This window comes from Prionailurus viverrinus, chromosome C1 (genome assembly GCF_022837055.1).
Source record: "Prionailurus viverrinus isolate Anna chromosome C1, UM_Priviv_1.0, whole genome shotgun sequence".
Classification (NCBI taxonomy): Eukaryota; Metazoa; Chordata; class Mammalia; order Carnivora; family Felidae; genus Prionailurus; species Prionailurus viverrinus.
This window is the reverse complement of record NC_062568.1, coordinates 180,956,502-180,981,949: the sequence shown is the minus strand read 5'-3', so window position 1 is coordinate 180,981,949 and position 25,448 is coordinate 180,956,502. Positions and strand designations below refer to the sequence as shown.

General features: G+C 50.3%; 1 protein-coding gene and 1 long non-coding RNA gene across 2 annotated transcripts in view; one reads left to right on the top strand and one right to left on the bottom strand.

Moving 5' to 3' along the window:
- Positions 1–8,328, bottom strand: part of SLC2A1 (solute carrier family 2 member 1) — a 29,227-nt gene extending 20,899 nt beyond the window's left edge. Inside the window, exon 1 of the mRNA XM_047872914.1 lies at positions 8,044–8,328. Coding sequence (XP_047728870.1) covers positions 8,044–8,061 — 18 coding nt within the window. The 5' untranslated portion in view covers positions 8,062–8,328. The remainder of the gene's footprint in view (positions 1–8,043) is intronic.
- Positions 8,329–8,421: 93 nt separating this feature from the next.
- Positions 8,422–24,806, top strand: LOC125173842 (uncharacterized). Its single transcript, XR_007155165.1, has 3 exons — positions 8,422–9,000; positions 22,507–22,663; positions 23,025–24,806. It is a non-coding gene; the product is annotated as an uncharacterized LOC125173842 (long non-coding RNA).
- Positions 24,807–25,448: the final 642 nt, after the last annotated feature.

The following is a 25,448-nucleotide window of genomic DNA, read 5'->3' as shown; positions in this document are numbered from 1 at the left end:
GAGGGCATGTGGCTACTGCCATTCAGAGGCAGGGCCTTCTCTGCAGGAGGAGGGTCACAGTGCTGGCACGATCCAGACATTGTTCTCATCCTGGCCTCCTCCCACAGCTTCCCCATGGTTTTCGGAGGTGCACTGAAGCCTAGGACATGGGGAGCTTGTAACGGCTTGGTCCCCAGTTCTAAGGAGGGCGGGAGGGGTTGGTGAGGGAGGGGATTATGGAATCTGTAACAGCTCCTTTTTTATTTATTTTGTGTATGGTTCTGTTTGTTTTTAATTCTGGGCATTAAAAAAGAAGCCCAAGAGGGGCACCTGGGTGGCTTGGTCGGTTAAGTGTCCGACTTCGGCTCAGGTCATGATCTCACGGTCTGTGAGTTCGAGCCCCGCGTCGGGCTCTGTGCTGACAGCTCGGAGCCTGGAGCCTGTTTCAGATTCTGTGTCTCCCTCTCTCTCTGCCCCTCCCCTGTTCATGCTCTGTCTCTCTCTGTCTCAAAAATAAATAAACGTTAAAAAAAACAATTAAAAAAAAAAAAAAAAGAAGCCCAAGAAATTGCAGAATTCCTGTAACACTCTTATGCGACAGATGGGGAGCCTAAGGTCAGAGGGCAGAGGCCCAGGATAGTCAGAAAACAAAAGCCAGGGCTGGGACTTGAGTTCTTTGGATTCCTTGACTGGCAGTTTACTCTCTGACCTCTTCCATCCTGCCAAGTCTTTTCACAAAGAAGAGTGATGGGTTACCCCCTCCAAAGCCTAACCTTCAGGTGACCTCAGGCATTTACTCCTCTTGCCATTTCCTTCAATGCACCCCACGGTGGCCCTGGGGACAGAAGGTACTCATCAATCTTTAAAGCAGAGGGGAGAGGAGGGAGCTGCTGCATTTATCAGTACCGGCAGCACCAGTGAGGCCCTAGGCGCCATGCCAGGGGCTCGCGGGTACTGATTTAAATCACCGTGAACACACGCTGGGGGAGAGATTACTCTGACTTCACAGATGAGAAAACGGGAGGCTCTGAGAGGAAAAAGTGGATAATCAGAAGGTCCTCGGCTTCTGTGAAGCTTCCAGCAGGAGGTCTCTGATGCCAAATCCTATGCCCTTCCTGCTCATGTCCTCCCCCACACCTTGCTTCCGGGTACTCTCCCTGAAGGAAACAAGGTTTCTACCTGGTGCTTTCTATGTAGGTCAAATTCTATTCTACAAACTTTTGGGCCTTGGCCAGTCTGAGCCAGGACAGCCCAGGCCAGAGCTCAGAAACCTTTGGCCACTTGGGTAGATTTTGCTCTAAGCCAAGGTTGGCAAACTATGGTCTGTTGGCTAAATCTAGCTTGCCAGCTAAGAACGAAGTTTACATTTTTAAGTGGCTGGGAAAAAAAAGACTAATATTTTGTGGTACATGAAAATGATACCAAATTCAAATTTCAGTGACCACTAAGAACATATTATTGGAACACAGTCACACTCATTGATTTATATATTGTCTATAGCTGCTTTTGCACTACAATGGCACACAGGGACCATATGGCCCACAGAGCAGAAAAAGTTCATCAATCTCTGCCTGAAGCCCTATGTCCTCTGAACGGCTATGTGCAAACCTAACACATGAACTGCACAGGATTTTCAAAGGCTTCCAGGTAAAACCGAATCATTCTCTCTAAAAAACCAAAAAGGTGTTTGTCCTAAAATGGGATGTTAAAAGCAAACAAGCAGGGTTGTGTGCATGGGCCTTGGTCAGGCCCTGGACATCTGCAGAAACCGACACCCCTGACAGGTACCCATTCAGCAGTGAGACGGGCACCAATTCGACCTTGATGAAATTAATTTGGTAAAACCACGGGAATATGCAGAGGTCCCTGGCAGCAGACAAGTTCAAGTCGTCCCCCCCCCCCCCCCACCGCACTCGCATGACCTTGAAAAAGCCCCTTCCCTTCAGACCTCTTTTTCTCCACAAGAAAGGTTTCCTAATAATACATTACTAAGGGAAGATCATACCTGTATGCACGTTCCCAACACTATTCTAGTTGACGGGGATTCGGCAATAAACTACACCAAACCCCTGCCTGCACGGAACTTGATATTTTAGTTGGGGGCGGGCAGGCAGAAAATAAATACCTAAAATACATCAGGCGGTGAGTGGTATGAAGAAAGAAAGTGACGGGAGTGCTATGGCTTAATCACAGTGGGATATGCCTGTAATGGAATATTATGCAGCTGTTGATGAAGGGAGTGTCAGGGCAGACTGTTAAGGGAAAAAGCAAGGTGAAAAATAATGTGTAGGATATACATTTTGTGTAAGGAAGGAGAAGAAAATGAACTTGTACAATGGCACTTGGCTTGTAGGGGCAGAGCAAATACACCTGTAAATATTTACCTCTGAGGGGTGGTGGGCGAACAGGATGGGCTGCTCAGAACTATGTAGAGAGTGCGATTCAATCACATAAAAGTCACATTTATAGGCACATATATACACATGCCCAGAAAGAGGTCTGTGAGGGTAAACACCAAACCATTACAACTGGGAGACAACATTCACTCTTTTGCTTTGTATGACTGACTCCACCAGTTCTGTAATTTTTTAAAATCCTCAACCTGACCCAGAGAGGTGGATATGACCCCCACTGCACTTGAGAAAACAAGCTCCAACAGGAGGTGTGTAGCTTGCTTGAGGTTAAATGGTAGAGCTGTTTCTGATGGATGCCTTCCTCTGCCCCCAACCCGACTCCCAAATGACAGTGGTGGGCCAGCCCTGGGCTAGGAAATTTGGGCAGATGTCCTGTCCAGCTGAGGCCTCAGTAGCCAAAGGTTCCATAAGCTGGGTGTGGCAAGAGGTCTCTCCCCTTTCAGGATGCTGAAGCCCCCCCCCCCCCCCGCCACCAGGGAGGCGAAAGCCAGCAAGGTATTGGTGCCGAGGTCTTAGAGAGGGTGAACTCTGCCCTCATTCTGCCCTGAGTTCAAGGCCTGGGAGCCCTGCTCAGTTACTATAAAACCCCAACATTTATGCATTAGCTACTGCCTCCCTGGCTTGGTGGCCGGATGGCAGAGCCTTGGGCTCCACTCCACCCCTCCCACGGAGGGAGGTAACAATCAGAGGTTTGTTTTGGTGGGCAGGCTTGGGCCTGCCGGCCTGGTCACAGCCTCTGGGAGCCCACGAGGCCAACCAGGAGCCTTCTCAGTCTCCACCATCCCCGGGATGCCAGTTACCCAACTGAGTGGCTTTGTCACCTGCGTGCCCAGGAGTGAGGCGGGGGAAGGGTGAGGCTGCAGGTCCCAAGCCAATGCTGCACACTTCTCCCTTTGTTCCAGGCCTCCCCAGCTCTGCCAGCCCTGGGGGAGGGGGAACTGAATGCCTGTACCCTCGGAGCCAGAGAAGAGCTCTAGGCCCTACACCTCGTGACCAGGAGGCACTGGGTAAAGCTGAGCTCCCAGAAGTCACAAGCTGATTACAGAGGATTTGGGACTGACCCAGCTCTGGGGCAAGTAGAGTTGGGTCCCCAAATGGCTCAGCATGGGACAAAGATCATCATGGATATGTTTATACTGTCCGTGCACCCAAAATGACCCAACAAAAGGTCTTCCCACCTCAACAGCCTCCCCCTTGAGGTGGGGTACTTGGCCAGTTTCACCATACCTGCCACGGGGTAGCAGGCTCCATCTCCAGGGAAGGAAATCAAGGCTCTGAGAAAAGTCACTTCCCCAAGGTTGTGTTTTTGTGAGGACATGTTTTATTTCCATTCACAGAAGGGTTTCAGCTGTCAAGTTATGTCTAATCCAACTCTTATTTATTTATTTGTTTGTTTAAAAAAAATTGGGGGGGAGTGCCTACTGGCTCAGTCGGTTTTACATAAATAAAAAAATAAGCATTAAAAAAAAAGACTTTTTTTCTCTAAGTTTATTTACTTAGTGCACGGTTAGAGAGAACAAGCTGGGGAGGGGTAGAGAGAGAAGGGGACAGAGGATCCAAAGCAAGTTCCCTGCTGACAGCAGAGAGCTCGATGCAAACCATGAGATCATTACCTGAGTCAAAGTTGGATGATTAAATGACTGAGCCACCCAGGCACCCAAAAAACTGTTTTTAAAAAAAATTTTTTTTAATGTTTTTAAATTTATTTTGAGAGAGAGAGAGAGAGAGAGAGCATGCATGAGCATGGGGGAAGGGCAGAGAGAGGGAGACAGAGAATCCCAAGCAGGCTCCCCACTGTCGGCACAGAGCCCGATGAGGGGCTTGAACTCACAAACCATGAGATCATGACCTGAGCCGAAATCAAGAGTCAGACGCTTAACTGACTGAGCCACCCAGGTGCCCTATCTAATCCACCTTTGAAACTCCTACTGTACCCAGAAGGAGCTTGGCAAGTCCTGGAGTGTGAGAATTCTTGTTCATCTCGGGTGAATGGAGGGTTGGCACAGAACACAAGGGTGTGGAAAAAGCATCTTTTTTTTTTAATACTGTGGAACATCACAAGTTTTTTGTGACACCCTTATCTTGGACAAGTTTTTCCTTCTCAGGCCTCATTTTCCCCATCTGTCAAACGGAGGGCTGGGTCATGCACCTGAAAGTCCCTTCCTGCTCCAACTTTCCTTTATCCTCTCATGTCTTCCTAGAAAGGCTGGCAGCATGTTTTGCAGTAGGAGGCTCAGTGTGTGACCTTGGGAAAGTCACTTTTCATTGGACGGTGATGTCAACTGTGGCTCATATCTCCCTCACAGATGAGACAGACGAGACAACGCAGCCACATTAGCTGACCCATGTCTAGGCCCGGCACTCCTAGCCAGGTGCTACCTCTGCAACCTGGCTTCCCAACAAACCCTGCTGCAGAAGAATTGGTCAGTGGGATCTTTAATGATTTACCCAACCAACCAACACTCGTGGCCTGGGGATTCTGGGGCTCCCCAAAAGCTCACATTGTCAGAACGCCAGGCTTCTGGACAGAGGCCACCACCCAGGTACAGGTCACCTGGGACCAGGGTAAGTCTAATGCATCATAGGAGTCCAAAGAAGCAAGGAACATTTATGGAGCATCTATGGGGACAGACACATTTTTTTCTGAATTCTTACAGACACTCTAATAAAACATTACATCACTCTGCAGATGAGGGAACTGAGCTAAACTGGAATTCAAAACCACATCCACGGGACTTCTGAAGTCTAAGCTCTTCATACCACTGAGGAGCTGAGGAGCCCTGCAGATGTCTGATTTCTCCTTCATCTGGAAGGCAAGATAGCAGAGATCCCGCAGAGACCCAGGGCACCACAGGGAACTAGCCAGGAATTCTTCACAAAGGGCTGCATGAAATGTCCCAGGGGAGGGCTCACCTGCTGCCCAAAGGGGAGCATGAGTGAACCCTTGGCTGGGAGGTGAGGCATTCAACCTGTGCCCCCATTCAGTTAAATTCAGCCCCATGCACAGAGGACATGACAGAACACAGGGAAGTCAGTTGAATCTATTCTCAGTGCCTAGGAGATGAAGGAAACACAGCAGAAAGAACTTCAGGGGCGCCTGGCTAGCTCAGTCGGTGGAGCCTGAACTCTTGACCTTGGGTTTGTGAGTCTGAGCCCCACGGTGGGTGAAGAGGCTATTTAAAAATTTTAAAAAAATTAAAAAATTAAAAAACAAAAAAACACCAAAAACTTCAGAGCCAGACACGCCTGGTTTAAAAGACCTTGGGTAAGGGCCATAACCCTTCTAGGCCTCAGTCTTAACATCCTGCACAAAAAAGGGCTGTGCTTGCTGACCAAATCAGCAGTCTCCAAAGAAAAAAAGTTTTATTCCAGAATGTACACAAATGACCTATACGGGGTTTAGGAGGGGGAAAAAAGTGTGGTTTTTTACCATAATTGTCACCTGCGTCTTTTTAAATTTCTATCTTATGTAGTCATATAGTCTACTATTGTAACAGGGCTATATACAGGAATTTTTAAATAAACCACCGAGGAGGTGCTCCAAAATTATTTACTGATGGGCAGACAGTCAAGTTTGGAGTGTATTGCATGAAAAACACCTACCAGCTACAGCATTGAGAACCAGCTCATACAAGGCAGCCTTTGAGAGTTTAGGCAAACTCCCTTCAGCCCAAAATTCAAGAAAGGCTGTGGTGAAAGGGAGCAGTGGAGACTGAAAGCCCTTTCTGACCAGCCTGGTTTTAGATCCAGCCCCGCCATTTACTAACTGTGTGACTTCAGGAAAATTACCTCCCTTCTCTGAACTCCAGACCTGTGAACCAGCAGGGCTATATGGAGGGTCAGTGACACCATGGTATTTTAGCCAAGAGCCTAGTAAACTGTAAGTGGCTATTGATTTTCTCCTGCACTTTTCTGTCTCTGCTCAGAATGTTCATTTATCCACTCCACAAATAAACACCCAGGTCCTGCTGAACAGGACAGTTCTTACTGTTGAGGAAGTTATAAAAAAAAAAAAAAAAAGCCATTCTCTTTTACAGAAGACAAACTGAGGCCCAGAGGGGTTAAGTGGCCTATCAGAGCCCTGAGCTAAAACAGCAAGTATCTGGACTTGAAGGTCTCAAGCCCTCACCACCAGCTAAAACTCACTTCTTGTTGTATTTTTATTTTGTTATATTCATATCCGAGCATAATGGCTCACCCATGAATGTGGGGTTCCCGACTCAGGGTCTCAACTCAAGCCCAAGGGCCAGGGTGGGGTGAAACAAGCTGTCTGGATTCAACAGGTATGAAGGAGATCGTCTGTACCCCTTGAGAGGACAGCCCAGCGTCAGTCAGGCGCCACTCTGCCCAGGCAAGACCCGCTGGGTCCCGCTCACACCTCCACAGCCCATAGGAAGGGCAGTGTAGAGTTCAGTCCTCTCCCCGCCTTCCAGACTTTTTAAAAAAAGGGGTGTGGGGGGGTGTGGGGGGGGGGGAGACACCCTCGTGCCTCCCCCTGCCAAGAAGCTGGGAAAATTCAAGAGGGAGCTTTTCAAATTAAAAAGTCACTTGAAAATACCCTATACAAGGGGGAAGGGAGGGAAGAAACAATGCTCTGCACACAGGAGGAGATCAACAAATATTTGTTGAAAAGGAACCGTTCTGGGAAAGTCACAAAGATCCCCTGCAGGACAAGCCTCTTTACAGACGAAAAAAGAGATCTTATCTAGGCAGTTGTTCGCCCCCCGAGGAAGAGACCACATCTTTTCAGAGTACGGAGTGCCCGCCGGACTCCTGGCGTGCGCTCCTCTCTCTCCGTGGCGGCTAGGGACCCCTTCCCGGGCCGGTCCCCAGGGGCTCGCACTCTCCCGGGTGCTGTCTCGACCCGGCCCTCGCCAGCCCCGCCCGAGCAGGGAAACGTGCCACCTTGGAGCTCCTTTCCCCGGTACTTGGCAAAGCTTTGGGGCCTGCACTACGCGGAAAGAAGGGCCTCGGAGGCCGGCTTTCCTTCTCCGCCCTGGAGCCTGGCATCCTGGAGTTGAAGCCCCGGCCTGAGAAAAGTGCCCTCCGCCTCGGAACCTCGGAGGACTGGCTCCGGGACCGCGCGAGGCCGTGTCTAGCGCCAAGCAGCAGGCCGCGCGGAGTGTGGCCCCCCGGGAAAGGGGAGCACCGGCTCGGAGCTTGCCGAGTGGGGGCGGGTCCCGCCGCCTCCGCGCGCCGGGGCCGGGGCCGGGCCGGGGGCTCGGCTCGCTCAGCCAATGGGCGCCGCGCTCGAGCCCCCTCCCCCGCCTCGGGAGGAGTCGGCGCGGGGCCTCCGCCGGGGAGATCGTGAGCGACGTGCCGCGCCAGGGCCCTGGGTGCCTTGGCCCCGCCGGGCCGCGTGGACGGCGCGGCGCCCCCGGAAGGAAGCCAGATACTCAATGCGGGCGCCAACTACGCACGCGGCGCCCTAGCGCCCGCCACATCCCGAACCCATCCGCACCCGCGTCCCCTGCCCCGGCAGAGCGCGGCGCTGCAGGCCAGCGCCGAGGAAGGCTCAGAGAGGCGCGCCGCCCTCCTCGGGCGCACAGCGCGGAGGGGCGGCGGGGGAGGTTCGGGCAGACGGAGGGTCGGAGGGGTCTGCGCCTTTGTTCCGGGCGGGGAGGGCCCGCGCCGCGAGCGCGCGACTCACCTTGCTGCTAGGCTCCATGGCCGCGCTGCGCCGGAGGCTCTGGCAGCGCTGGGTGCGCGGGCGGTGACGGGCGGACGGGCGGCGCTCTCCGGTTCAGGCTTCTGCTCCGGTTCCGAGACTCCGACTGTGATTCCGGTCGTTTGGCCTCCTGCTCCCTGGCGAGCTCGTTCCCAAGACCCTCGGCCCACGATCTCCGCGCTAGCCGGGGCTACCTCTAGCTTCTTGCCTCGAGCGCGCGGACGGTAGAGTTTATAGGACCCCAGCCATTGGCTGGCGCTGCCGGTGTGTGGGGGGTGTGTGGGCAGAGCCTGGGGGCGGGGCCTGGGACACGTCCGGGGCGGGGCTCGCGGGGAGGGGGCCAAGGGTGGGGGAGGGGTCGGGGGATGAGGGCTGGAAGGCGCCCTGTCCGCACCTCGCTTTGGCGGCGGATCTCTCCCGCTGCCCGTGCCCTGGGTCCCAGGAAGCGCCCTCGCTGTGTGACGCTAAATAAGTGTGCACACCTCTCTGAGCCTTAGGGACTTCTAGCAAAATGGTGGAGCTGGTACCCGGCTGTACGGCAAATTGGGAGCGGCGTAGGGTAGCTCTTAAGAGCGAGGACTCTGTGGAGTCCTTACTCCGCCGCCAGATAACTTCCGTAAACTAAGGATAATAATAGTGCCACCTCATAGGTTTGTTAAGATTAAGTGAGTTAATATTTATAAAGTGTTTAGAACAGTGTCTGTTTCGTGCTAAGTGCTATTTAAGTATTTGTTAGACTAACTACAGGAGGTCTCGCTCCGAGATTTTCTCCTAACCCCCGTCCACCCCCAACATTCCTGTTTGCCAGCCAAGCCTTGCTTTAGCACGGGCTGGGCCCTCTGCCTGAAAATCCATACCCACCTCTTCTCTGGGCTTTCGCATCATTCCTTTGTGAAGTCTTCTCTACTCCTGACAGGACATGTGAGTCTATGGCAACAGGTAAGTGTGAAAAATACGAACGCTAAGAGCACAGGAGGCCTTGGGTTTAAGCCAGCTCTATTGTATACCAGCCCTAGCATGATCCCAGGCAACGTGCTGGCCTTTGAGCCTCGGTTTCCTTACGGGTAAAACGGAATTAATACCACCTTCAACCTCATGTGCTGTCGTGAGAGTTATAATTTCCAGATAAGTTCATGAAGTACTCAGCGCTTGCTGACACACAGCAAGTCCTCCTTAGGGGTAGTGGTATTACTTCACCTTCTTTCCTCTTCTAAACTGTGTCTTACTTGAGACACAGTGAAGGCAAAGACCCCCAGTCCAAAGTCCCGAGGTTAGGCAGAGCGTCCCTTTTCCTGTGGAGAGGGACAGAGAGAGGTTACTTTCAGCTGGAAAGGAGCAGGCTGAGCTGACCACATGACTCCTGGACTCGTTTGTCTGGGCTGTGTGTCCACTGCTGCAGAGGGGGCACCCTGGCTGGGCCCGGAGCTCTGGAAGGGGGAGCAGGCCCCTTCTGGACACACACCTGCCGGCGGCTTGTATTTCTGTGGTCAACCAGCTGCTCAGCCTGGAAAGCTTGGGGGTACCTCTTCTTCAGGTACCAGCAGCCACCAAGTCCTGTTGATTTCAATTTCTGTACCACCCCATCCTCCTTCCCTCCCTGCTGTCTGCAGGGCCTCTGCTCCTCTGGTCTCACCTCCATTCCTGACCTTCACTGTCATGCCCTGTGTGACTGATGCTGCCGGAGAGGGAGCAAGGCCCAGCCTGCTTAGTTTACCAGCTCTGCTTCACCTCCACACCGGCATTTTCTACATCTCTACTCTTGCTCGGGTTGTTCCCTCTGCCCGATTCCCTCCACTTCCCCCCTCAGTGTGCCAGAATGCTTCAGACTGCACAAAGTACCTCTGGAATGGGGCTTCTGAAAAGTGTCCCAGAGTCCCCCAAGAGAGAATCTTTATCTTCTTTACCCTTGGGCCCGTCTTTTTTCTTTCTTTCTTTCTTTCTTTCTTTCTTTCTTTCTTTCTTTCTCTCTTTTTTCTTCCTCCTTCTTTCCTTCTTTCTTTCTTTAAGTTTATTTATTTTGAGAGAGAGGGAGAGAGTTCATGGGGCTCAAACTCATGAATCATGAGACCATGACCCGAGCCAAAATCAGGAGTAGGTCGCTCAACTGACTGAGCCACCCAGGCACCCCATACCTTTGGTGTTTCTTAGTGTGCTGCTGGTCCTTCCTATCCTCCCCTAGATGGAGCACCCTGAGGACGGCTTCTGTGGTGGAGACACATGGTGAAGGAGTGAAGGCAGGTGATAATGAACGATCATATGAGTAGCTAGTCTGCCTGTTTCCTGCCAACGCTTCTAGTATTTCCTTAAGTACCTTTTTGGTTTTGCCACTTCCCTGCTCAAATTCTCCATAGCTCCTTGTTTCCAAGCACATTCAGTCTATTGTTCATGCCTCTTCCCAGCTGTGAGTATGTCTCACTCAGCCCATGGGTCACACTCACCATCAGGCTTCCTTTCCTTCTCTAGACCAGCCCTGTGTTGGTCACTTCCCCAGGGATAGACGCATATGTGTCTGTTGCTAGCTTTATGGAGCCCCTAAACTGGAAAGGATGGAAGAGGAGAAATGGACAGCAATAATACCAAGTTGAGTGTACAGGGATAAGAATGTACATAGGAGCAGAACTTGTACCCCAGAAGAAGGAGAGGGAGTAGAGAGCTTCAGGGAAGGGAGGGGGCATGCTGAGCAGGGTTTAGAAGGCTGAACATGAGTTCACCAGGTGGATCATAGGGAAGGCCATTCTTGCAAGAGGGAAGAACATGTGCAAAGACAGCAGGTAGAGAGAGAGTAATTGCTAAAAGGAAGAAAGAATCTCTAGACCATACTCAGAGACTGATGGTGGACCCCTGGATTCAGACTCCTGAGTCCCAGTTCTGCAATTTATTTGCCAAACATCACTGAGCAAATCCCTTCTCTCTGAGCCTCAAGACTCATGTCTGTAAAATAGGTATAACAATTTCCTCCTGGATCGGCCTGAGGAAAAATGGATATGTGTAAAAGTTTACCCAAATAAACAGTACTAATTAATAATGTCAAATCAAATCCCCTTCCCGTGGTCAGGGTAGCATTAGAAGACAAAGCAGAGGCCAGAAAAACAGCTTTACCTTCACCCCACTTCATCATACCTGCCCGAAGAGACCCCCCCATTATCTGCTTAAATTCCATTTCTGGATGTTCTCTCTCTGTAAAAGTTTTATGACCCCCCCTAGAGGCTGCCTTTTAGAGGTAAATTCATGAGAAGCTATTAACTGGATCAGAGGTTAGATTCTCAGGTGGGCTAGTTTATTTTGGGGGGTGGCTGAGTCCTGGAAAACAGGATTTAACTCCAACCAGAGAGGTAACACCAGAGAAAAAGCCTAAATGGCATCTGAGCCTGGAAGTTTGGGATGTGAGGGAAGAGAGAGCATGAGCAAATGCCCGGAAGGGGTCATGAAGGTGCAGCCTAAACCACAGACCCCTCCTAGGCAGCCCCTGTGGCTGCCACGTAGGGACTTGGGAAAGAGAGGAGATCAAGTTAGGGAGAACTGGAGCTATGGAAGAGCTGGGGTCATAAAGCCCCTCAAATGCCAGGGTATAGGAGTTAAGACTTTATTCAGTGAGCGTTGGGGAGCCATGGAGGGTTTTTGAGCAGGGGAAGGACCGAAGGAAATCTCAGCTTCCCCTCAAGCCTCCCCTACCCCAAGGCTTTAAAGAAGGCTGGAAAGGAGGCTGTGGAGTCCTGGTGCTCAGCTTGGAGGGACTTAGGGCCCCCTCCACTCCCCCTCAACCCCAAGCTGTGCTCACACTGGCAGCTTTGTTCCCTGGAGGCTGCCTTTAGCTCTGGAAGGAACTCGACTTTTTCTGGGTCTGATTCCAAGCAGTTCCAGCCCTAGCCAGTCGGAGGAAGGGCTCTCTGGGACTGAAGGGGCGGTGCCAGGTGGCCCAGCGGCTGCTGGCGCCGGGGTGCGTGCCTGAGAGCACGCACGTGGGCTCGGGCGGAGCTGTGCAGGGCGGTCCTAGCGGCTCCCTAGCCTCGAGTGAGTAAGGAGGCCCGGGAAGAGGGGTTTTTTTTTTTTTTTTTTTTTTTCCTTTTGCCTTTAAAGGCAAGCGTCCCGGAGAAAAGGCGAAAAACCGTTGCTGAGTAAGCCTCCGCTGATGCAAGGGGGGCTGGCCCTGGCTGGGACCGGGGCGCCCCTAATCCTGAGTATGTTTTGCAACTCAAATCCTCCCAGGCTGCAGGTAAACACGGTGTTGGACTCCAGGAAGGCCTGATGGGCCAAGCAGGACAGTTTTCTGTTTAATATTTTCATTCTAATTTGCACACCTGTTCAAACCACCCACTGTCCGAGAACTTTTCAGTTTGCCTTCTTTATCCTTTCGTGCACCCTTCCCCGGATCTCTGCAAGCGTTCTCATCGGGGCAACCACCTGCTCGCTAATGCTGGAGGACAAAGAGGGAATATATTCCTTCTCCATTCTCTCCCGAGCGCCAGGCTTGTCTGTACAGCTGCCTCCATGAGAGCCCTTTAAATGTCCTACAGGTACCTACCTGGCACTCACTTTGTTTAACTCTAAATCCATCTTCCCCCGCCACCCACCCCCACGGTCCCCACCTCAGAGATGGCTCCTCTATCCACCAGATTGCCTAAGCCAGAGACCTAGCATCTTCCTTGACTCCTCTTTCTCTCTCATTCCTAATATCCTGTCCTAAGAACCCTGCCCTTCCAAAATATCACTGGACTCCACCCCCTCCTCTTTGTCCCCGCTGGCCCTGAGCCAGCACAGTATAGAACCCCCGTGTATCCATGCTCCCACTTGCCACCATAGTGGTCTCTCTAAAACGCCCAGCCACTGCATCCTTCCCTTGTTTAAACATCTTTCCCAGGCATGCCACACATGGCTACATCTCGCAGACATAATGTGGAGTGAAAGAAGCCATATGCAAAAGAGTGTGATTTCATGTGTACAAAATTCAAAAACAGGCAAAACTTACCTGAGGGATTAGAAGTCTGGATAATAGTTACCCTTGGAGGGAAGGCAGTGACTATGAGGGGAGCTGATATGAGCGCTGGGACTGGTTGGTATAAGGCAGGATCAACATTACTGACATTTTCCTTTTGCACTGAGCTTTCATATGACTCAACACGGTACCATTACTAATCCCGTCTTCATATAAAATTTAGATATTTTGTCATCATGGATTTTTTTGCATTAACTTTGAGTTTTTGAAAAATACCACATTGAAACATTGTTTATCTTGGTGACTGAACTTTTTGACCCCTCCCCCCACCCCGCCTTAAATTTTACTGTGGAGGTGAGCGCCTCACTTGCTATATCCTAGCCCTGACCCGGCTGGGAATGTTTTGTAATCAGGGTGTTAGTTACAGGGTGTGTCCAGTTTGTAGAAATTAACCGAGCTGTATACACTTTCAATTTTTGCACTTTTCTGTATGTACATCATGCTTCGATTAATTTTTTTCCTTGTTTTACTTAAGGAAGTAAGTCCACTTGCCCTAGCATCTGTAGCACCAAGAACAGTACCTGGCACATGCTGGGACTCAGTACATAGTTGTTGAAAGAATGGATACAATATTATTCCAGTTAACTTAATTCCCACAAGACCTTGATGAGATAAATATTTTTCTCTCCCATTTTCTTTTTAAAATTTTTTTTCATGTTCATTTTTGAGACAGAGCAGGAGAGGGGCAGAGAGAGAGGGAGACACAGAATCCAAAGCAGGCTCCAGGCTCTGAGCTGTCAGCACAGAGCCCAACACAGGGCTCGAACTCATGAACCGGGAGATCGTGACCTGAGCCGAAGTCAGAGGCTTAACCGACTGAGACACCCAGGTGCCCCTCTCCCATTTGTAAAAGAGACAACCGAGATTCAAGGAAGTGAAGTAATTTGACCGAGATCAGGTAGTAAGTGTGAGTTCTAGCACCTTGGTGAAAAAAATAAAAACTCTGACAAGCAGCACTTGTTCAGGTACTTGGCCCAACACCAGCGCAAGCATGTACCTGGGTCTGGCTCTTATCAATTAGATTACAATGATTTGAGCCTTGTCTTTCCCCAGGTAATGACCTCTTTGGGGCAGGGGCTCAGGCTTCTGTCTTCTCTCTGTCCAGCTAGTTGCTTAGCACAAGGAAGAGGCTGTAAATGTTTAATAAATAAATGAAGCAAAGAATGAATGAATGAGTGAGGAGTCTGTCAGTGATATGTGGTATGGAGAGCACAGGTATTGGAGACAGATCTGCTAGCTGTGTGTCTTTGGGCATATTACTTAGGCTTTCTGAGTCTCGATATGAGAGGAATATTAGTACGTACCTCAAAGACCGATTGAGAATAGGAAGTGAGAAAATGATTGTCGGGTGACTGGCATATAATAAGTAGTTGAAAAATGATAACTGTGTTTTACATCCTCAAAGCCGGATTTACGTCAAGGTGGCAGGAATCTACCTCTTTGGATTTCCACGTGTTGTTTTCTGGGGGTCTCTGGAGTTAGAAGGAGGGGACCTGATGCAGCCATGAGGGCTTTCCTCCTCAAGCCCACAGACAGGGAGAGTACTGGAACAGTCCTGAAGTTGGCCTTAGGGCTCAGCTCCATGCGGCCAGTGGTACCATCTTTGACATGTTGTGTTCTCTCTGTGAGCCTCAGTTTTGTCTCTGTAAAATGGAGCTCAGAACAGTCTTGACCCTATGGGGGCCACTGAGGAGGGTTCATCAGCTTGTCCCTGGGCCTCGTGCCCAGTAGACTCTCTGTTAAGGTTGCGTCTGAGGAATTAATCTGGCACCCTAAGGTAGGACCAGCAAGAAGACTGGAGCGTCTCAGCGACCCTGAGAAGCCCAAGGACTGATGGGAAAAACAAACAGCCCGACCGGGGTCTCTTGTTCTTAGAGACTTGTTTCTCCTGAAAAATAACATTGCCCTTTATGCTGATGCAACTTTTTTTTAAGTGTGTAAGATACCTTCTCACGCATCATTCCTTGCGTCCTCCTCACACCTTGTGCTGAGGGCAAGACTAGATTTATTCAGATTTCCACAGTGCGGTTGAGGAGACCGAGACGCGCAGGAGTCAGACGCCACACCAGAGGCGGGATCTGGTAGCAAATTGAAGGTATGAAACCTGGGCTTCTTAATGGCCGAATACCACCTTGTGGCGATTGGGATCCAGACAGCTCATTCCCCAAGCAAGCAGCCTCGACCCAGCAGGTGTCACGCTGTGCTCACCCCCCTCCCCCAGCCCCCACCTGGGTGCCACCTGGCAGTCACACGCACATTCATCAGGAGTTGCTGGCTGACTCACACCGTTTATACCAGAGCTGACTCATGCTTTAGAAGGGGGAGAGTGAAAACCAGTTGGGCGCCCAGAGAAACCCTCCCTTCCTCCATAAGGCTTGAAATGAATGCCCCAAATCCATGGAAGTTTAGTTCTAAAAAAAGGAAAAGTGTTGTGGGCTGGCTGGAGACAGAGGACTCAGAGAGGGTTGGTGGTTCCGCCATGCTGAGCTGTGTTACGGGTCTGCTGGGTGACTTCAGGCCAGTCACTGTCCCTTTCTAAGCCTCAGTCTCTTCCATTTTGTAACGAGGAGCTTGTAACAGGTACCCTCCAAGGCCCTCCTGACTCTGGGTTGAGAGGCCTTGTCATAAGAAAAAGTCATGTGTGGGGCGCCTGGGTGGCTCAGTCAGTTAAGGGTCCAACTCTTGATTTCGGCTCAGGTCATGATCTCACGGTTTGTGGATTCGACCCCTGCATCCGGCTCTGTGCTGACAGTGTAGAGCCTGCTTGGGATTCTCTCTCTCTCTCTCTCTCTCTCTCTCTCTCTCTGACCCTCCCCCCACTTGCTTTCTATCTTTCTCTCAAAATAAATAAACTTAAAAAAAAAAGAAGTCATGTGTATGGACAATTTGCTGTGTGCCAGGCGCATGGCTAAGTGCTCAGCATGGAATTATCTTCTTTAATTCTTACAACCAATCCCAGACCCACTCCATTTCACAAAGAAGTTAACCAAGGCGCATTTCTCGAGTAATGTGCCCCAGGTCAAGCAAGTAAACAAGTGGCAGATCTGAGAACTGAACCTAGTCTGTTCCTAGAACTCTCATAAACTGCTCTACACACATTCTGTTGGTCTTGCTAGACCTCATTTTTCTCATTAAAAAAAAAAAAATTGTGGTAAAATATACACAACATGAAATTTACCATTTTAGCCACTTTTAAGGGTACAGTCCGGTGGCATTAAGTGCATTCACACTGTTGTGCAACCATCACCACCATCCATCCCTAGAACTTTTTCATCCTCCCGAAGTGAAACTCCTTACCCATTGAACAGTCACCCCCATCACCTTACCCCCAGCCCCTGGCAACCACCATATTACTTTGGGTCTCTATGAATCTGACTGGTCTGGGTACCTCATATAAATTTTTCTCATCTTTAAAATTATGATAATAAAAGTTCGGGTAATTTGTTCCTTCTCCCAGGGGAGCACTTGGCTCCAGTTCTTCCATTCAACAGCTGTGTGCCCTCAGGCAGGTTGCTTCATCTCTCTCTCTCTCTGAGTCTCCCGTTTCCACAACCCTAAAATTGGCCTAATGAGCCCTGACTTGTGGGGCTGTTAGCAGGATTCCAGGAGACCATGAGTGAAGGTGTTCGGAGGGTGCGATGCCACTGCTAGGGCTTGTTATATGTACCTTCTTCCTGGAGCACTGGGACCGGGACCCTGGCTTAGATTTAGGGGTATGAGAGCTGGAAAGATGTTCAGGTTGCACATGTCAACCTATGTACAGATGAGAAGACTGAGGCCCAGAGAGGTAGAAATGACTTGTCCAGAGTCGTGCACAGAACTCCACGCATCTGTGGGCATCTATGCCCTGAACGCTGTGACCTGCAGATGGCAGGTGCCCAATAGATGTTTGCTGCTGAGGCTGGAAGGTGCAGGCCATGGCATAAAGAGAGGGCCTTGACTGCTCAGCTGTGGAGCCCTGCCCTCAGGCAGCTTGCATTCCATCCTGTGTACCTGGTATTGGAAGGTGGCTGGTAGAGCCTTGCTTATAGCAGGTGCTGGGGCGATATTCTTCTATCTTGGCTTGTTCTTCTTTTCTTCACTGGTTCCCAGAGGCCTGGGAGGTCCTCTGTGCCTGAGAGCCCCATCTTTCTTATACCCTTAGAGTAATCATTGTTAGGATTTTTTGGGTGCAAGTATCAATATATTTAAGCCAACTTCAGCCAACAAAGGAGAATTTATTAAAGGATACAGAGGTGCCTCACAAACCAGGGGCAGAAAGGCAGTTGGATGCTGACAAAGCTGTGCCATCAGCGAGGAGGCTGCCACAGGGATGGTCTGTGTCACTCATCCCTGCTTTATTCTTTCTCTGCCCAGACAGGCATGTCTCCACAAGGCAGATTATGCCAGAATATGCGTGGGACCATTTCAACGACCCTCAGGCTGATTTGACTGTCTCCTGGTCCTGATTCTAAGTTTGTAGACAAGAGAAGCATATCAGCCCAGTTTGGGTGAGATGTTTATCTTGGGTCCGATTGGCTATAGTCAGGTGATGGGGTCATAGAGCACATACCAGGCTGGCAGGGCTCACCTCTGTGTGGGGGTGGGGCGGAGGAAGATGTGTGATTCCTGATAGAGGCACCCAGGCAAATATGTGCACCCATTAAAAATGTTGTTTAGGGGCGCCTGGGTGCCTCAGTCGGTTAAGCGTCCGACTTCGGCTCAGGTCACGATCTCACGGTCCGTGGGTTCGAGCCCCGCGTCGGGCTCTGTGCTGACCGCTCAGAGCCTGGAGCCCGTTTCAGATTCTGTGTCTCCCTCTCTCTCTGGCCCCTCCCCTGTTCATGCTCTGTCTCGCTCTCTCTCTCAAAAAAATAAATATACGTTAAAAAAAATTTTTTTTAAAAATGCTGTTTAATGGACATATACCGTCATTGACATGGAAAGAAAGTCAAGAGGGTTTTTTTGGATGAACAAAACAGGTTACAGAACAAGCATGTTTATGCCATTTTTAAAAGTAAACATCATATGTAATGTAAATGAATTTCTATACACAAATGTAGGCTAAATATTAATTGAAATGACGAGTAGTAGACTTAGGGGTAATTTTTATTTTCTTCTTTTGTAATATCTGCATTTTTCTGATTTTTTTCCCTAAAGAATGAATATCAGTTGAGTCATAATGAAGGTGCTCTTACTTCACAGGGCTGCAGTGTGTGCTAAGACATTTATTCACTTATTCCATAAATATTTACTAACCATCTCGTACGTGATGGTGTTTGCGAAAGCCATGCAGTGATGGGCCAGTGGTAGATACTCAATAACTGGGCTCAGCCAAGGCTCTTCTGTCAGGTGGCACACACGGGAGCTGGGTGCTCGGTCACAGGTGCTCTGTTCTACGGGTCTACATACATTTCAAAAATCTAGGAAATGAAAACACTGGGGTGCTTCCACTATCTAAGCCACTCCAAGCTGAGTGGCTTTAGACGGCAATGATATATGATTTCTCCTGATTTTGTGGATTCAGCAATTCTGCTCCCTGTGGTGCAGCTGAATTTCCTCATGCAGGTTCATTCAGCGGGATACTTGGTGCGGGCCGGTCTCTGCACGTGGTGTCACACTCTCCTCTGTCTCCAGTAGCCTGGGCTTCCTTACATCCTTGTGTCTGGGGCTAACAGGGAGTATTCCAAGTGGGCAAACCCCAATGTGGGAAAACGTATCAAGCCTGCTCGTATCAATGCAAATTGTTCTGAATATAATTTGCTTTGTTGTCTAATCTATAAGGGGCACTTTCTCAGTAAGTGAATATTCTTCCCAGCTTGACTTTTAATGGTTGACTGATAGACTATCATTGGTTTAACCAATCTCCCATTGATAAATGTTTAGGTGGCTTTCATTTGAGGGCAGTTGTAAACAACTCTATGAAGACCAACTTTGTACCAAGAACTAGGTATGAATCCTTTCAAGAGAGGGATTATGAGGTCAAAGGACAGGAATTTTTAAAGCGTTGCCAAGTCACCCGTCAAAAACATGGTATGCATTGCACTTCTACCAGTGTAAAGGGACCTGCCCTTCTCACAGTCCTCTGCCAATACTGGGTGTGGTCTGTCTTTTTTGTCTTTGTCCATTGGATCGGTGAAAAATAGTATCTCATCGTCTTCAGAAGAGAGAAAATTAAAAGTTGCCTCACCCAGAGGCTTAAGGAGAGTTCTTGTCATTTACTCAGAAGTGGCCCTTTAGGCCCTTTTGTGTCTAAAATCAGTGGACACAAAGCCAGTGCGATGCAATGTGTTTCTGTCCGCTGACTCAGGCTGTAAAAAGGAACACAGTGCTGACAGCTGAGCTCCTGACAGTGGAGATGAGGTCACTATGTCCCCGCTGTGCGGTCGATCGGGACAAGTGCTCTGCTTTCCGGTCTGGTGTCTGCGGGTCTTCCGGTAGTCACAGGGCACATGGCCTCACCTGCCACGCTGCCACACCCATCTTGGGTCTGGCTCTTTCCCCTCTGACCCACTCTGGAGGGCCTGATAGTTAGGTCTGGACCTGGCTGGCTATGACTAATGAGAGTTGTAAGGAGAGGCATATAAAGCGGGACCCTGCGTCCTTGGCCTTGAACAGCCAGAGCCATTCCTCATGGCCTCAAAAACTCATGAACTGGGGGACACCTTCCTGTGTGGTAGCAAGTGTCCTGGACTTGAGCCAGCAAGCAGTGGAGCCTTTCTGAGCCTCAGTTTCTTCATCTAGAATCTTCATCTAGAATGTGGGGGTAATAGAGCTTTAAGGATTATGTTCTTTCTCTTGCCTGATACCTGTAACTTTCACGGGATCCTCCAAGGTTGGGAGTGTCCTGCCCACTTTACAGATGTGGCAAAATGAGGCCCAGAGAAGGGAAATAACTTGCCCCCAATCGTGCAGCTAATAAATAGCAGAACTGGAAACATGAGTGTGATTTTAAAACCCTGCTGTCACCCAGCTGGACAGTAGAGCATTCTCAGTGGGCGGGATGGCTGGGCTGGGGACCCACCACGGAGAGCCAAGTTTACTGCTGGAGTTCTCCAAAAGGGTGCTTGACTTCACAGCTATGATTCTACTTTGTTCCACTCTTCCCTCAGAAGGAGGCAGGGCCCTTCACTTAGTAACTGCTACCATTTACCTAGGGAGGTATTATGCCTGTGTTAGGCGCCCTTTATATGTACCTACTGCCTTTCTGCGTTCAATTCCCATGGTGATTCTGTGCAAAGGTCTTCTTGTGATCCCATTCATTGGATGGGGTGCTGGGGCACAGGGAAGTTCAGTGACCTGCCAGGGCAACAGTGCTGAGTTGCATGCTCACTGGAGTGTACTCGGGGCTGGACCACCACCAGTATTTGCAAAGCATCTTGTCCTCTGATCACCAGAGCCTCTTCTCAGCCCTGGAAGGCAACCACTGTTTGCCTTACAGATGGAGAAACTGAGGCCCAGGGAGAGGAGGAGGCTTGTTTCCTCTACAGACTCAGCCTACTCAGTCCAGATTGCTGTATGGGGAAGTAATGGAGAAAAACTTGCCAGCAATGAATGGACTTCAGCCTGCCAGCTGAAGTGGACTCAGCCAGGGCTGGGTGTTCCTTCCTGGGAACTCAAGGTGGGGCAGGATGAATGGGAATGAGCTTAGAGGGCAGGCCAGGCCAGAAAGAGGAGAGGGCTGGTCTCTGGGGGGGTCATGGGATGAGAAAGGGAGCCTAGAATGGGGCTTGGCCTATGGATTCCTTACCAACATGTTTAAAAAGGGGCCATGTGGGAGTGTGGAGCTCGGGAATCAGGGCTCCTGGGTGTAAATAATGTGTGTGCTACTTATGGAAATGGGGAGTTTGGAAAAAAATTATTATATATATATATAAAAAAAAGTGGTGAGTTTGGGGGCAATATTTCCCTGAGCCTCAGTCCTTATTTGTAAAAGAGCTGGGGGCGCCTGGGTGGCGCAGTCGGTTAAGCGTCCGACTTCAGCCAGGTCACGATCTCGCGGTCCGGGAGTTCGAGCCCCGTGTCGGGCTCTGGGCTGATGGCTCAGAGCCTGGAGCCTGTTTCCGATTCTGTGTCTCCCTCTCTCTCTGCCCCTCCCCCATTCATGCTCTGTCTCTCTCTGTCCCAAAAATAAATAAACGTTGAAAAAAAAAAAATTAAAAAAAAAAAAAAAAAAGAGCTGAAGTGTGGTGGGTAAGACTGTGCAATCTGGCGCGATCTGGAGCAGTGCCTGGGGTAGATCCCGGCTCTGCCACTTTCAGGGTGACCCAGGGCAAGGGCGTTTGCCTCTCTGGGTCTCAGTTTCCTCATCTGTATGATGGGCCTGCTAGTAATAGTACCCCCCCTCACCTGGCTGTTGTGAGGATTTAATGGCTTCAAGCAGGCTTTTCCCCTAATCAGTCTTTGCTTCCACTGTCATCATCGTCATGATCATCATTTACCTCCAAGGATGTTTGGAAGGATTTACCAAGGCTGCTGGTGCAAACTGGCGCAGTCTTTATTAGATAATTACCGAGCAGAGTGACAGGTGTTGTGAAATTCACAGGAAGGAGATAAAAGTTCTGCCTGGCTGGGTAGGAGAAGGGTGTGGAAGGCTTCCTGGGGAAGTGGCGTTTTCTGGGCGTGAAAGGATGTACAGAAGTTCCCCAGGTAGAGGAGGGGGCAGATAGAGAGATGAATTTGAGGAAGGGCTCAGCGGTGAGAGAGCGTGAGCGTGTCTGGGAACCACAGAGCCGTTTCATTAGTTCCTATGCCTGTTGTCCATGTGGCAAAATCACCCAGAATACTTTAGAAAAACACAGATTCTTGTGGTTCCACCCAGCAATATGCTGAGTAGTAGGTGTCAGGTAGGACCTAGGAATCACTGTGGTTAAGGCTCCCTAGGAAATTCTGGTGCCCAACCAGGTATGAGAACCCCCTGCTCTGCAGAGGAGGCTATCTCTAAGCAGGGATAGGCCTCACTGAAATACCAATCCCAGACCTCTAAGATCTGAGCAGAGATCTTGAGAAGGTGGGGAGGTAATACAAGCAATCCCTGACTTAGACACCTCACCCCCTCCCCCTGTCCAAGAGAGTCCCACATTCTGATGGCCACATTTGCCACCAGGGATAGACCCCGGAGATGCTACTCCCCTGGCCCCAAGCAGGACAACTTTCCTTCCCTCTGTCCATCCATCCATCTGTCCGTTCACCAGACACAGTCCTTGAGCTCCCTCACATGTGCCAGGCAAGGTTTTGGGTCCCGGAGGTACAGTGGTGAGTAAAGCAGACACTCTGCGTTCCCCCTACAGAACTTTCCATCAGCCCCGGCTCCCTTAGCTGGCGGAGCATGGTGTGCTTCGTCATCAGGAATGTGGCTAAGTACAAGAGAACTGGGACAGGAAACCCACCCGGGGGGCTCAGACAGAGACAGCAGCAGCGCCCAGTGGCCCAGCCTCCAGACTCCGTGGCTTCCTGATTCTTCTCTCCCACAGGCCCCACCTCCTCTCCCAGATGGCTCAGGCCTTGCCTGCCCAGCTCTCAGGCTGTCCCCATGGTGCCTCTGCCAGGCAGGTCCTGGTGCCCAGGGGAGGGGTGAGCTGTGCAGCCTCCACCTCACCCCCCAGCCCACAAAGAAGCCAACAGCCTTCGGTAAGTCCTGAGCAACTCTTCTCAAGGGCAGGGTCAAGGAGCATTTCCTCACAGGGGTAGCAGAAATAACAAACACGAGGAAATGACAGGGATTCTGAGGATTTCAGAGCACGCAGCCTGGGTACAGGATGGACCCACGCAGAGAGATGGGGGGAGAACCTTGTTGCAACAACTTCCTTGCCCCCCGCCAGAGCCATCTCCTTGCGTCTTCGTGCCTTTATTCAGTCCTTCTGGTTCATCACAATCCCTTGCCTGCTCCAACCCCACCCAAGCTGTCACCAGTGTGGGTGCTACGATGTCACTGTCCCACTCACTCACTCTGCCATTCATTCATTTCTTCCCTCATTCATTCAACATATAGGTGCCACGTGCCAGACACAGGATGAAGCCGTAGGCAGATGAGAGCCTCTCGTGGAATTGCCAGCTGAGTGGGTAAACAAACAACAATGGGACAACGGTAATACAATGTGACTATTGCCACCATGGAGTTTTGCTCAGGGTGCCAAAAACCCAGGGAGGAACCAAAGGAAGGCTGATTCTTGGTGAAGGAACAGGAACTTAAAGAGAGTGTAGCATACAGTGGGAACAGCAAGCATCAAGGCAGTGAAAGATGGTTTGCAATGGCTAGAGCACAAGGAAGTCTCAAGGGACAGAGGGAGTGGAGCCTGGAGAGGTGAGAGGGGTGGTCCATGGAGGGCCTTGAATGCTGGGCTAAGGAACTAGAACTTTCCACCATAGGCAATGGGGAGCCATTGGAGGATTGTGAGCTGGGGAGGGACATGGTCAGATTTGTGTCTTAGAATGACAACGTGTGGCAGCTAGTTTGGGGGGAATGGGCTGGAGCAGGAAAGGCCAGGCAGAGCAGCCAGGAGAGGACGAGACATAGTCCAGGTGGGAGAAGCCAAGGCCTAACTAGGGCAGGACAGGTGGGTGGCTCAGCAGGTGTGAGCACCTCTGGGCATAAGAACCGAGGTCAGCGTGGGGCAGACAGGCTGCAGAGCTGGCCCCATCAGGGCGACTGGGCGTTTTCAGGGCTTGAGGTCAAAGACAGGCTGAGGCAGGCAGGAGCTCTAGGAACTCTTGGCCTTTGGGCTGGGGTAGGCTCAAGGTCAGCAGATGCAGCTGGGTCTGGGTCTAGAGACTTGGGAGGTCCACAGCAGGACTCCAGCCTGCATGCAGGAATCAGGGCAAAGTCCAGCCCCGGAAAAGAGTTCCCAGGAGCCAGGCAGGGTGTCAGAGCCCTGGTCCTGAAGGAAGAGGCTACAAGGCAAAGAGCAGAGGACTCCTGCCTCCAGTTCCTTTATGTCATGAACCACTTCCCTTCTATGGCTACCTGTGAAGATGGGCTGCGGAGGCACCTGGGGCTACTTTCTTGCTCATGCTTCGTCCGTCTTCAGATGAGGCTCCCCTCAGACTCATCTTGAGTCCAATGACCATCTGCCCCCATCCTGGGGAACCGAAGTCTGCATGGGGTCTGACCTGCCCCTGGCTCCAAGCTCTGGTGAGGATGGACTCGGGCATGGCTCCACCCGCAAAGCATACAGTTGGAATGCCACATTGACCGCCAGGAAGTTTCTTGTAAAGATATATACACTTACATTACAATCCAGCAGTCCCACTGGTAGGTATTTACCCAACATGGAGGAGAGAGTATGTTCACCCAAAGACTTGTAGGTAAAAGGCCATAACAGCTCTATTTGTAATAGCCGAAGACTGGAAACGATCTACATACTCACTGACAGGTGACTAAAGAAACAAATTATACAATGGGGCACTACTCAGCAACGAAAAAGCATGAGCTAGTAATGCATGCAGCAACATGGACAAATGTCAAAGCCAGTTGAATGAAAGAAGCCAGAAAAGAGAGAGAGCATACATAATGCGTGTGATTCCATTTTTATGAAATTCTCGGAAATGCAAACTAATCTGTGTTGACAGAAAGCAGACCCATGGTTATCTGGGATGGAGGGTGGCGGAGGGATGACAAGGAGGATGACCAAGGGGATGAAGACCTTTCGGAGGTGATAGATAATGTGCATTGTCTTGGTGGTGGCGAGAGTTTCAAGTGCGTATACATGTGTCAAAACTTGTCAGATTGTATCATTTAAGCATGTGCTGTTTCTTGTACATCGGTTATACCTCAATAAAGCTGTTTGAAAACTCTGATGCTAGTTATGCGCGGTCATAGCCAGGCTGGTCCTAACGCAGCATCCGTCACCGTGTCTTCCTCCCAACCACCAGGGCACAGCGAAAGGTTGCTGTGCACCAAACTCCGTGTCCTAAATACTTCCACTAAATATATGCAGTTTGGGGCGCCTGGGTGGCTCAGTTGTTTAAGCGTATGGCTCTTGATTTCAGCTCAGGTCATGATTTCATGGTTCGTGGGATCGAACCCCATGTCAGGCTCTGCACTAACGGTACGGAGTCTGCTTGGGATTCTCTGTCTCCCTCTCTTTTTACCCCTCCCCCACTCACACTATCTCTCTCAAAATAAATAAATAAACACTTAAAAAATACATGAATGGAGTTTTCGCTTAAGCCTCACAACAGCCTTATGAGGTGGCGCTGTTACTATGATCTCTGTTTTACATCTGAGGAAACTGAAGCTCAGAGAGGTTAAATCACTTCTCCAAGGAAATGTCATCTCACTGAATCCCAGCCCCAGCGTTTGCTCCTAACCTAATCCAAACTCTGTTTGATTTGTTCTTATGATTATGCAAACATTGTGATATTTGTGGAGAGCAGCGTTGAAACATTTAAATTGTTTTCCATCTCTTGTATATCA